This window comes from Ovis canadensis, chromosome 18 (assembly GCF_042477335.2).
Source record: "Ovis canadensis isolate MfBH-ARS-UI-01 breed Bighorn chromosome 18, ARS-UI_OviCan_v2, whole genome shotgun sequence".
NCBI lineage: Eukaryota > Metazoa > Chordata > Mammalia > Artiodactyla > Bovidae > Ovis > Ovis canadensis.
In genome coordinates, this window is record NC_091262.1 from 72713714 (window position 1) to 72726603 (window position 12890).

Here is a 12890-nt window from a genome sequence, read left to right on the forward strand (position 1 = left end):
GTGCGTGCACACACACGCCAAATGGGACAGGGCAGCTCTCTCACCTGGGACTGTATCTGAGAAATGCAATGACTAGCTGGGCCCCCAGGTCTATGTGGAACCCCTCCCTTCCCACCCCAGACCAGATGACACGGCTGTTTGCTGCCTGTCACTAACCACAAAGACACAGGGAAGTCACTTCTCCTCTCCGAGCCTCACTTCCCACATCTTCTCATACGAATGTCCATTCTGGCTGCGGACAGGGTAGATGTAACCAGGACAGAGAGGCATGGTGAGCTGTGAATTGACAGAGGACGGCAACTGGTGCCAGCTCAGACTTCTTAGTGCCAAGCCAGTGAGGATTCTTCCTCCTTAAACACCTTCAGCACTGGCTTTGAGTATTCACCAAGCAATCTGGTGCTTAAAGAAACCCCACAGGCATAGTTAGTCCTGCGAACACTGGTGCCCTCTAGTGGTTATAGGCAGACCCTGCATGGCCATGCTTTCCGGGCAGGTGCACCGAAACGATGACTTCAGCTGAGTTTGCTGACAGGTTCAAACCCCATGCTCTCCACGCTGTGCCTGAAACAGCGGCTCTGGAGTCAGACAAACCTTGTTCTGGGTCTCCTGGCTACTCTACTCTGGGTTTCATCCGCCTAATGCTGGTCCAGCCCCACTCCTGTTTTGTCATCTGCCTGGATGCTTGGCTGAGCCCAAAGCTCCCAAGTGGACTCTGTGCAGAGGATATCTGTGTAGCTCACATGCCAAACACCCCAAGCCAAGGGCTCACAAAGAGGAACCAACTTTACTCAAGTGGCGTGGTAGCTTCCTCGGAGCCCTGGAGAAGTATCATTGTCCTCAGTCTTGGTCTAGTTCTATGGGGAAACAAAAGTGCGGAGAGTGTATAACTTTCCCAAAGACTGTTTCTGAGAATGGAACCCAGGTCTCCTTCGCTCTCAACCCCAGGCGGGTACTCTCCTTGGTTCACAGCATCCCCATATTATCCACCAACAGTCAGCAGATCTTGGGAGTGTCGTTTATTAAATCACAAAATCCCTCTGCCTACCAGGGGCAGGGGAGAAGGTTACTATCAACTGGGTAGGGATGGCGCATCTAATCCTGAAATCTGAATGGGCGGTGAGGGGGCTAAGGCGGTGGGGGGGGGGAATGGTGCCCAGAAGCCAGTGGTGCTGCCTGTTTGGATGGTGGTGTGGAGAGCTCAGGATAATGTGAGATGAGATGAGAAAGTTCCTGTGGTCTCAAGGAGACAAAAAGTATCCAACCCCAGGACATAGCTGGGGTCTGCAGGAGGTCGGGTTTCCGCCTTATCTCCCAGAAGGATTAACAATCTTTCCAAAGAAGAGCAGGTTATTCATTTTAGTCTCCCAGATCATCAGCAGGAAGCGGCGGTTTATCTTGACCCGAATCGGTGTCTCCATGGGCAGTGTCTGCACTCCAGAGCCTGCGGCTCCCTCTGTGCCCTTCTCGTCCATCTTCAGGGTAGCCTTGTGTACTGCCTGCGGGAAGCGGGAGTAGGGTCAGTGCTTGGGAAGCCACTTGGAGGCCCTGGATGGGCAAAAGCTAACAAGAGGCTGTGAAACAGAGTGCATGCATGCGTGCTAAGTGGCTTCAGTCATGTTCGACTTTTTGTGACCCTACGGATGGCAGCCTGCCAGGCTCCCATGTCTGTGAGATTCTCCAGGGAAGAGTGCTGGGGCGGGTTGCCATGCCCTCCTCCAGAGGATCGTCCCAACCAAGGGATCAAATCCTCTTCTCTTACTTCTTCTGCTTTGACAGGCAGGCTCTTTACCACTAGCACCACCAGGGAAATCCTTGAAATGAAGTATTTCCTGCCATATCAATAAACAAGGATGTCAGAGCCATCAGCTATTCCGGCCCTCCAGATGGGACTTTCTGAGCCTGGAGAGCATTCAGAAAGAACAGTGCCTAGGATCCAACGATGGTCAAGGAACTAAGGATGTGAAAAATCAAATCACAGGATGCTGGCCCCAGATAGCTGAGATACATATGAAAGGAATGATTTCAGTGAAGCCAGACACTTGCATCTTCCCAGACATAGAAAAACAGTAAATTCCTTTATTTGAAATCTCTGGTTTTCTTTAATTAACAATAATCTTTTGATGTTCAGACTACCTGCCCCTTGTCACCAACGTCTATATAACCTAGCTCCTTCACCCCCCACCCCCTTACCTCCTCCGAACAGTTTTCTCAAGGTTACTTGAGATGCTGTCTCACAGGCTTGCAGTCCTAAAAATTCCCGTTGAATAAAACATAACTCTCAACTTTGAGACTGCGCCTGTTTTTTAAGTCAACAAGGCTCAGAGAAGAAGAAGCCCCTGCCTGCGTCACCCAGTAACTTGACTGGTGCCAGTGACCCCAGGGCTCATGGCTGTTCTGCTGTCATCAGCTAAGGATACTCAGCAAGGAGATGCAGCTTGAAAAAAAAGTGATGCAGGAGAGCATCAGTTACTGGGAGGGGAGACGGAGTGGGATTTTCTATATTTCCCAAGACTTGCAGGGATTCATCAATGGTAATAATCGCAGAAAGGCTGAACTTTAGCTGGATGGGAGGGAGATGAAGGCACCCCTGGCCCAAAGCAGCCAGCCCCTCTTAACTCCTTTCATTTTCCTGGTGGAATGTTAAGAGGGAGTCTGATTCCAGGGTAGCTGTTAGAGATGACTCAGGTCCCAGATCCACCCCAAAGGCATCAACATCCGCGAGGAAGTAATGGACACTGGAAAATTAATGGGCTTCTGTTAAATATTGATACATTTCACTCTATTCTGCTGCTGCTGCTGCTAAGTCCCTTCAGTCGTGTCCAACTCTGCAACCCCATGGACTGTAGCCCACCAGGCTCCTCTGTCCGTGGAATTCTCTGGGCAAGAACGCTGGAGTGGGTTGCCAGGCCCTGGCCCAGGGGATCTTCCTAACTCAGGAATAGAACCCGAGTCTCTTAACGTCTCCTGCGTTGGCAGGTGGGTTCTTTACCACTAGCGTCATCTCACTCTGTTCTACAGAATGCTAATTATTTTACTGGCAAGTCAATAGTTGATGTCTACACATAGAATCACAGCTGTAAACTTCACCCCCTAGACTCCACGCCTTCTCACCTTCCAGCCTCAGGCTGGGGTGCTTTCCTCCTGAAAGATCTTCCTCCCACCTGTCTCTGCTTACTGAGATCTTCCCCGATCTCAGTGCCTTTTGAATCTCCAGGTATGATTGCCAGATAAAGTACAGATACATTTGAATTTCCAACTAAATTTGAATTGCAGATAAATGATGAAATTTTCAGCATAAGTATATCCCATGCAATATTTAGGCTATACAAAAAATATTCATTCATCACTTATATGAAATTTGAAGTCGCTGATGTCCTGTGTTTTATTAGTTTAAGTTTTTTTTAACTTGGACCATTTTGAAAGTCTTTACTGAATTTGTTCCAACATTGCTTCTGTCCTATGTTTTGGTTTCTGGGGTCATGAGGCATGTGGGATCTTAGATCCCCCGACCAGGGACTGAACCCTAACCTCCTGCACTGGAAGGCGAAGTCTTAACCACCAGACCACCAGGGCAGTCCCTGGTGTATGGCAGTCTGTCTGCTACATCTGGGCACCTCCGCCATCTGGTCCTTCTGACTGTCACAAGCAGGCAGGGGCTCAGCCTTGCTGGAGACCGAGGGGTCCTTACCTTGCTTATCTCTACATTATGCAGAAAAATGTTCACAACTTACTCGTCACAAGCCTGGGTCACTTCTAGGCCTGATGACTGCTCCAAGCCACCATCCACTGTTGCACTGAATCAACTTCCAAAGTAGGAATAGGACATGGACAGTTCCGATTTTGAAGACTAGAAACATGAGGCTTGGAAGGGTATGTGATTTGCCCAGGACCATAGGCAGTTTGGGGCAGTTAGGCTTGGCCTGACTGGTGGGGGCACTCTTGGCTTGTACAGCTGCTGTGATAGTGTGTCTGGCCAGGGGTGGTAAGAAGGCTCCCTGAGCTGGAGGAGGGTAGCATCCCGGCCAGGCAGGCTTACCTCACCCACTTTCAGATTTTGATGAGGGGAGATCCTAGTGAGATCACCATGTTCCTCAAAGATCTTGCTGATGCCCAGGTGGGAAAGCGTCTTCTTCAGGTCGTAGTTACCGGTGACGGTCAACCTGGGCACAAACACATCTGCGACCCTAGGGAGGAGAAAGTGTCAAAGGTGAACAGCTGGGCCCTGCTGTTTTTCCAGGCAGGCTTTAGGATGGTGATGAGGCATCTGTCCTCCCAGCCCCTGAGTTCTCAGAATTTCTCTCTATCCACAGAATAAAGAGAGATTCCTTAAGCCTGGACTTAGAAAAAAAAAAAAAATTAATTGTGCCGGGTGGGGTCTACTTCCCTGACCAGGGATTGAACTGGGGCCTGCTACATCGGGAGCTCAGCCTTATCCACAGAACCATCAAAGGAGTCTCCTGGGATGGGTTGTTAAAACATCCAGGCTCTCTGACTTGTGTTCTTATTTTTCTATCAAACTACCTGAGCCCTCATCCACAGCAATGTCCCTGAGCCCCCTGTCTCAGGACCCCTTCAGGGCAGCCGTGGAGGGTCTCTCCACTATAGCCTCAGCCACACCCATGTGCTGAGCTGATCCCAGCAATCTGGTGCTAGAGGTAGCAAGGCCCTGAGATGGGAAGCTGGCAGAACTGAGTTCAGATCTACTCTGCCTTCCAGGAGCTCTGTGGTTGGGATCAGATGACCTCACCTCTTTAAGCTATTTGTATGACAATGAGGACGGTGACCATAGCAACCACAGACCAGAAGGGGCTAAAGTGCGCGCATCGTGCATTGGAGGCTCAGCAGTCAGTGAGCAAGTGCTCATCCTCTCAGCCTTGAATGAGCCGCTTCAGATCCTCTGTGGTCAGGACCTGGGTCGGCGTCCCTGCCCTGAGGTCAGCCGTGCTGAGGCACCTGTGGAACCTGGGTTCCTGTCCACGGGGTCATGGATGCCATTTCTCTCTGCCTCTCCAAGGACCTCATTCCTGACTATGTTTCCTCTTCCTCCTGTACAGTCCATAAATGGCTTGTACTGGACCGCCCTCAGGGGCAGACTGCAGGCTCTAACAACCCTCGTCCTCGGTTCAAAAGCAAAATCAGCTCCCCTGGCCTCTAGTCACATCTCCAGCTTCCAGCCCACGTCTTTCTTTCAGAGCAGAGAGAGAAAACAAAACAAAACTTGTCCTCCTGTTATTTGTTGCTGTTGTTGCTCAGTTGCTAAGTAGCACCGACTGTTTGGCGACCCCATGGTTCCTCCATCCGTGGGATTTCCCAGGCAGGAATACTGGAGTGGGTTGCCATTTCCTTCTCTAGGGGATTGTCTGGACCCAGGGATTGAACCCACGGTTCCTGTGCTGGCAGGCAGATTCTTTACCACTGAGCCACTAGGGAGCCACTTCCATTATTGGCTCAAACCATTGTCCAGAGTGGCCACTGACCTTGGCTTGTTAGAACCAGCGGCCAAAAATCAGGAAGTGGCACCAGAAAGTCAATCCATTTTGAAGCTTTCCCACCCAGATCCATGCCCTCTGCCCTCCCCTCCATCCCTGGGTGCTCCTTCTCTCATCCTTTGCAGGCTCCACCTCCTCACCTATTGCTCACCATTGAAGTGCTCCCAGCCTCCCTCCCGCCCACCGGGTCCTCCCTTCTTTTTTTTCCCCCATTGTCTTTTCTATCTTTTTTCCCTCTTGGGGGATATCATTCTGTGCCTTGGATTTTAACACCCACAATAGGCCCAATGACTCTCAGACTTACCTTTCCACTTATCTGTTCATTTGACACAAGCTTATTTAGTGCCTACTGTATACCAGGCTCTGTTCTACGTGCTTAGATGCATCTAGACAGGCAAAAATCCATGCTCTTGAACTTGTGCTCTACTAGGGAAGAAGGACAATAAAACCATCACAACAAAAGGGAGACAAAAGGGTAGACCCATGGGCTGGTAGTCTTAGTAAGTACCATGGGGAAAACTATACGATTGACTTGGGGATCAGGAATGCCTGAGTAAAGGGGAAGTCTGAGCAAGCTTTCAAGGGGGCAGAGGAGTGCAGCAAGTTATTTTTTTGTGGTTATTATTATTATTTTTTCTGAATGAAATGGGAAGTCATAGTAGAGTTAGACTTTACTGTTCAGAAATAGAATTTCTCTCCCATGAGCTTGCAGCTAAATCTGGATATCTAAGATGCATTCTTCAATTTCTCCAAAGATTTGTTCCCATGTGAAGGAAACTTGGTTCACTTTTCACTCATGGACAGCCCAGCTCAGTCCTAGCATCGTCTCTGCCTCTCTTAGAACCCTCCGCCACTCCTGACAGCATGTTGGGCGTGGCAGAGGTTCTCAGTAAAGGCCTTTTGGACGGAGAATTATGGTGGAGTCAAGGTGGGAGAGAGAACAGAAGGACCAAGGCGAAGGATACCCTGACATTGTTTCTACTGAAGTGGAAGCTTCCCTTTCCATCTCATAGACCCCCTGAAATGGAGCAGGACCCTGTGGTCTCTCCACCTGCTTTCTGTCTGTGGGAAAACTTTAGCCAAAGAATAAGTTTAATCAGAGAAGTGAGGAAAAGGCAGAAACAAAGGAAGGCAGTCAAATGGGACCAAATAATAACAGTTTAATCATCAAGCAAGGTCAAGGACTTTTAGTTCCTCCTCAAGGGTTCAGAGGAGAAGGCAATGACACCCCACTCCAGCCTGGAAAATCCCATGGATGGAGGAGCCTGGTGGGCTGCAGTCCATGGGGTCGCTAAGAGTAGGATACGACTGAGCGACTTCACTTTCACTTTTCACTTTCATGCATTGGAGAAGGAAATGGCAAACCACTCCAGTGTTCTTGCCCGGAGAATCCCAGGGACGGGGGAGCCTGGTGGGCTGCCATCTATGGGGTCACAGAGTCGGACACGACTGAAGTGACTTAGCTTAGCTTAGCAAGGGTTCGGATAATCTTCTGAACCATATCCTTCGAGCTGCCTTGTAGACACTGACAATGCTACCAGGTAGAAGCAGCTAGCTACGTGATGATCAGATGATGGCCAGGACATAAGTTGTCACAGTTCTGAGAACTGGCCTCACATGAAAGGGAACATACCAACCCTGGATCTAAAGACTTAAACAATCAAGATGATGGTCACACCACTGATGACCAATTTCAACATGACTGCCAGAGGTTTCTGCATGGAGCCCCCTCCCTCCTTCTATAAAAGCTCTTGGTCGCTGCTTGTCAATCGGCCTTTAGACAGCGGTCTGCCCTTCCTCCCATTCCCTGCCCCGCTGCTGGCATCCAAAGTGAACATTCCTTGCCGTCACTCTGCCTCTTTATTGGCTTTTGAGGAGTGAGCAGCAAGACCTCCACTCTTGGTAATACCGCCATGTTTCCTGGCTACCACAGACCCTGTCCTAGCCCAGGAGCTTTCAAGGCACCTCGCAGGTCTACACTGACGTCAGCTCCGCAGTTCTTAATTCTAGCTCTCATCCTTCCCAAGAAAAGCTGTCAGTAGGCACGTGCCTGGGTGAGATTCTGGAGGCTTACCTTAAATCTGTTCTAATTTTATGTTTGAAAAGAAAAGTATTTAGTGACTTGAGTCCCTCAACTATTATTAATACAACTTACTTGGCTCACCCTTCACTGGTTTCCTTATGACACCACAGTTGAAAACATCCTATGTACAATGTACAACTCACAGCTCCCTTTGACACCCCACCTGGGTTTGTTCTCACCTAGGACACCTCACCTAGGATTTCTCCTCCCTCTGCCTAGGATTCTGTCACTCCTCATCCTTCCATATGTACTGCTATTCAGCCTTGAAGATGTGGCACCAATGCCGCCTACTCCATGAAGCCCTCCCTGACCACCACTGACCACCAAGTTTGCTTCATCTTCTGCACTTTTACAATGTTTAAGCATTTACATTTCTATGACTTGTTTTCTAGCCTGCTTCCTACCAAAATATAAATTCATCATGGAGCCCAGAATGGGCTTATCCATGGGGTAAGAGCTCAATGAATCTGAGAAAGGAGAAGCAAAGACAGAGGGAGGAGAGGGAGGAAGATGGAAGATATTGCATATGTCAGGCACCCTCTTTACCTTCGTACGAGTAATTTCTTCCATCTGGCAAAAGTCTCCAGCCCCAGGGCTTCCTCCACTTGCTTCATTCTGCCCTCATCAGGAAGAACAAAGATGGCCGTGAAGTTGCTCTGGTAAGGCATTTCCAGGACAGTGCAGGAAAGCTGGTCATCACGCCCCACGTTATACACGCCCACGCGGAACATCATGGGCACCTTCACGCTCTTGTTTTTGTCCAGAATGAAATCTTCCTCTTTCGTTTCCTTTGGGTCGAACTCATGTTGCCACCTGGCTTAAGATTGAAGAATAACACGGTGACACAGGTGTCCTGAGGGAGAAGGAGCTATTGGATCCAGTTAACCATGAGGTCTCTGTCCCCACGGACTTAAAGAAGGCGTTTGGTTGCTCTGGTGTATCAGAGTAGGTGCACAGGAATCCCTGGCCTCACACCATGCCCTGAATACCTCAGGGGACGTGAGCTTAGTCCCAGTTATCAGTTATCCCAGTAAAGCCAAGACCAGGGCTGCTGACTAAGAGAGGAACTTCAGGCTGCCCCAAACCTCAAGGCTCCTGAGGCTGAGAAAGCCTGTGGATTCTCCTACAGAAGCAGTCCCTGGATCACACTTAGAGGGGGCTATTTGGGTCCGAGTGAAAATTCTCACATCTATTCCAAGTCAGCCCTGGGGAAGGCACTCTCACGTAGGACTAAGAAGACTAAACTAACAGGCTGCCCTTGGGAGCATGCTGAAGAGCAGTGAACTCTTAAAACTGGGCCTTCTGATTCTCTCTGTGTTTGACCCTGAGACCTCTCTAATGGCATAGACTCAGACCTGGGTCTTTTCACTTGCTATCCTCAGAGTCCCCAGTATAAGGCCCTTAGGTCCAACTCCCCAGGCTCAAATGTCTGGCTTTATTGCTCTAGAAGGAAAACCTTGGTCAAGTGTCCCAACCTCCCTGGGTCTCAGTGTCCTTATGTGCCAGCTGGGGATACTGATGGGAATCTCAGGGCTGCTGTGAGACGTGGTGGGGAAAGGCAACTCAGCTCAGTGACTGTGTGTAGCCAAGTGTTGAGCGGTTGCTAGGCGTCATCACCTCACTGTTGCTATGGTTCTTGCTGTCATCCAGAGGATGTAGGGACTTTGGGAAATTCCTAATTTTCCTTTCTTCCCTGCTTTGGACAGTCTACCATTATCACTCCTGTTTTACCCTATAACCATCAATCTCCTTGCGGATTTTGGGAGAGCTGAGCTTCCATATTCAGGATCATGTTGTTGACAGCCCCACAGCCTTGCCTGGTCGGAGGGATGTTGGTTTCTCATTCTCACCTATGTTGACCAACATTTGTGTGCGTGTGGTGTGACTGGGTGTGTATCGTGTGGTGCATGCAGCGTGAATTAGGGAATATACTTTCATCTTCTTTTTCAATACCTCACCCTCAGACCTGGGGAGTCTATAACATGTGGTGAGAAGGCCAAGGCAACTACCAATGTGATCCTGGTCCCAATGTGATCATCAGCACGGTCGCCATCCTGGGCCTCTACTTGGAGTGATGGAAAGCATAGCCATGAGGTCAAGAGAAGCGGATTCTACTCCTGACTTTCATTAGCTGGCTTTGTAACTTTGAGTAAATTAATTAATCTCTCTCTGAATTTCACTTTCCTGATCTAAGAAATGGGGGAAAGGAGGACACTTCAACCTCTACACCCAATGTTGTGTTAGGATAATCAGTAATCATAAAAACACACATATGGGGAATAGACTTCAAAACATTTGCTTATCATTAATTTTCACTTTGAATCCCAATAACCATCTTATGAGCTACGTATCAAGGTACTCCTTTTTCAGACAGGAGAAGTAGGATTCAAAGAGAACAATTACAATTACATGTGAATTCAGGGTCACAGAGCAAGTAAGCACACAACCATTGAATCTACATGCCAACGTACCCTAAGCCTTACCTCGAAAGAAAATATAGTTGATAAGAAGCATCACAGTGCCAGGGTCTATGTTCTTGACTAGGTTGTTGATTTTCCCCTGGGTTTTCTGACGGACATAGTTATTGATCTGCTTCTGAGCATTTTCTGAGTTCTGGAAGTTGGTGGGGATGGTGTCTGCCTTGTACATGTTCTTGACTTCTGTCAGAAACTTCTGCTGGGGCTTTACCTTCTGGTCAATAAACAAGGCATTCCCGAGTCCCAGCCTTTGGTCCTGGTTCCTCTGATTCAGCCTGTGGATGAGGTAATGGAAGCCTTCATGGAGGTCTTTCTCAGGGATGTTCCTGAAGTTGAAGCCGTCCTTGATCTCAGCCAGGGTGGAGTCCTGGGCACCCAGAGACAGCATGGAGAAGGCCATGGAGATGCTCCAGGGGGAGAAGAGGATGTTATTGTCAGGGCTGCTGAAGGACAGTTTCTTAAACAGCTTGAGTCCAAAGTCTGTGTTTCGCTTTGCAAGCTCCTGAGCTGTCCCCTTTCCCTTCCCTACTTGGCCCTGACTCACAGCTTCATGCTTCTCTGGAGAGAAGTTGGGCTTCAGAAGACCTTCCACAGTGAGGAGGCCAGCCAGAAGCAGGCCCAGGCCCAGCAAGGGGTTCATTTTTCTTGGAACTTGTCCTGTTGAGTAGTAGAAGTGAGGTTAGCAGAAAAGAGAACAAAAGAACTCCATTACTCCTGTCTTATCCACAAGGAAGACCAATGAAAGAAGTGATACTGTGACCAGCGTGTGCTGGGCACAGCAGTTCATAAATGCTTTGCCATTCATTACAGCGTCTAGCCTTTGCAATCACCTCGGAAACTAGAAACAATGACATGAATGAGAACTCTGAGTGTAGAGGATAGCTCTTGCTTACCCCTTCCCCTGTCTTATAGTAACAGGACCTCAGTTCCTTTAAGGGATTGCTTCCTTCTCTACACTGGACCACAGTGAGAATAATCCATGGTGTGGGCATCTGACCCAAGCTAAGTCATCATGGTACTCCATCCCCCTGCCACTGAGTACTAAGTCATCATGGTACTCCATCCCCCTGCCACCGAGTACTAGGTCATCATGGTACTCCATCCCCCTGCCACCGAGTACTAAGTCATCATGGTACTCCATCCCCTGCCACCGAGTACTTAAGGAATGAGAAGGGGACAAGAATTGGATCAATCAGTGTCATTCTTTGAGAATGCAAAGTCCATTCTAACTCTGGGGTAACTGGCTTAATATTAAAGCCTGGGACCTGAATGTGAACACGACATCCACATATAGAAGGAAAGGTGAGAGAGAGAGATGGAAAGACAGATGGAAGGAGAGAAAGGAGAATATGTATTTGGTGACATCTTCGAAGTTCCTGGATTGAACTTTACCTGAAGCCCACCCACTTCCATTTTTTCCAAGTTATAAGAGTCAATAAATATCCCTTTTAGAGCTGGCTGGCTTGAGTTGGTTTATTTTTCCTTACAACCAGAGCTAAAGTTTCCTAGAGAGGAGAGGGGAGCTGTGAGCTGGTAGCAGCCAACTCTCACAGCATCACCAGCCCCAGGGACATGCACCAACTAGGCTCCTTTCAATTGACTGAAAGAGAGAATAAATGAAGAGCAACCCATGGACACAGGAGACTGGTAGGCTGCAGTTCATGGGGTCGCACAGAGTTGGACACGACTGAAGTGACTTAGCAGCAGCATAAGGCCTGCACCTAGGGGAGCCCCAAATCCTCACTTTTTTCATGCCCCCAAACCCTCTATGCCCAGGTCCTGTGGATACAGCCATCTTCACAGCAGACATGAGTCTTCAGGGAGCTTGGGACCCTGCGTCTGAAAATTCTATTAGATACTGCCTTTGCTTGCCGTGATCCCTTTCTGTCTTCCTAAGGAAACTTTTTTTTCCAGGTATCTACCCTTCCCTCGGGCAGCTCATGTTCCTCAGGAGCAGGACCCCAACCCCAGCTCTAAGGATAGCCCTGAATGGGGCAGGGTAACCTCCACTCTTCTACTGCTGACCGGGGCCTGAGCCAGGCCTAATCCAGTCAGTGCACAGAGTTTCTTCTATTAGTTTTCAGAGAGGGACAGAGGACTTACGTGATCAGTGAGGGGGCATTTCTCTTTGCTGCAATGTGCTGCGGTCCTCTCTCTTCCTCTGGATGCCCTGACCAGGGAGATGTAGACCCAGAGGCTCCCATAGCCCTTAGTCCCATACGACTCCAGAGCAAACCCAGAACACAAAGAGGATGCCCACAAGGGCTTTGCTGAGAAACTGAGGCTGGGGTCCCAGAGTAAGCTCACCTGGAGCCCACTGTACCTTAAGACTTTCAGTGATGCTGGTGTGAGATATGTGGTTAGTTACTTCAAGGCAAAAGCATCCTACTAAATGCCAAGTTTTGTTTTATTTCAAATGTTGGGACTACCGGGCAGACAAGAGTCTTGACTCTGATGTGTGACACTGAAGAAGCGCCCTCCCCTCTCTGAGCCTGGGTGATCTTCAAATACCTTTCACTCCTAATGACTCACTGTTTAGTAAAAATTGAAGACAGTCAGTGATGGACCAGGGCTCTAGGGGCTGTCTGAAAATAGAGTATAGACATGAAGATCAGTAAAATTCCCAGGGTTGTTTCAGATGAAGGCAAGAAAACAAGAAAATGGGAAAGATTCAGTGTCTCAGGTTAGGGGGCTGGACCATGCAAAGACTGCCTGGATTAAAAATAGAAGTTTTTCCCATCCAGAGGGGCAGGCCACCTTCATATGCATTATTTTCCAATGCCTGGGAATCAAGAAGTGATGATGTGGCTGGCAAGGAGCTGAGAGAACATTCTAGCAGCA

The 12890-nt window shown here is 48.9% G+C and overlaps 1 protein-coding gene across 1 annotated transcript; it reads right to left on the reverse strand.

Annotated features, from left to right (window-relative positions):
- Positions 1-1304: 1304 nt before the first annotated feature.
- On the reverse strand, positions 1305-10689 carry SERPINA12 (serpin family A member 12). The gene is made up of 4 exons (XM_069559934.1): positions 10056-10689; positions 8119-8389; positions 4037-4184; positions 1305-1496 (listed from the first exon to the last, which is right to left on the reverse strand). Exons 1-4 carry the CDS (start codon positions 10687-10689, stop codon positions 1305-1307), a joined length of 1245 nt encoding a protein of 414 aa, XP_069416035.1.
- Between the last annotated feature and the right edge of the window lie 2201 nt (positions 10690-12890).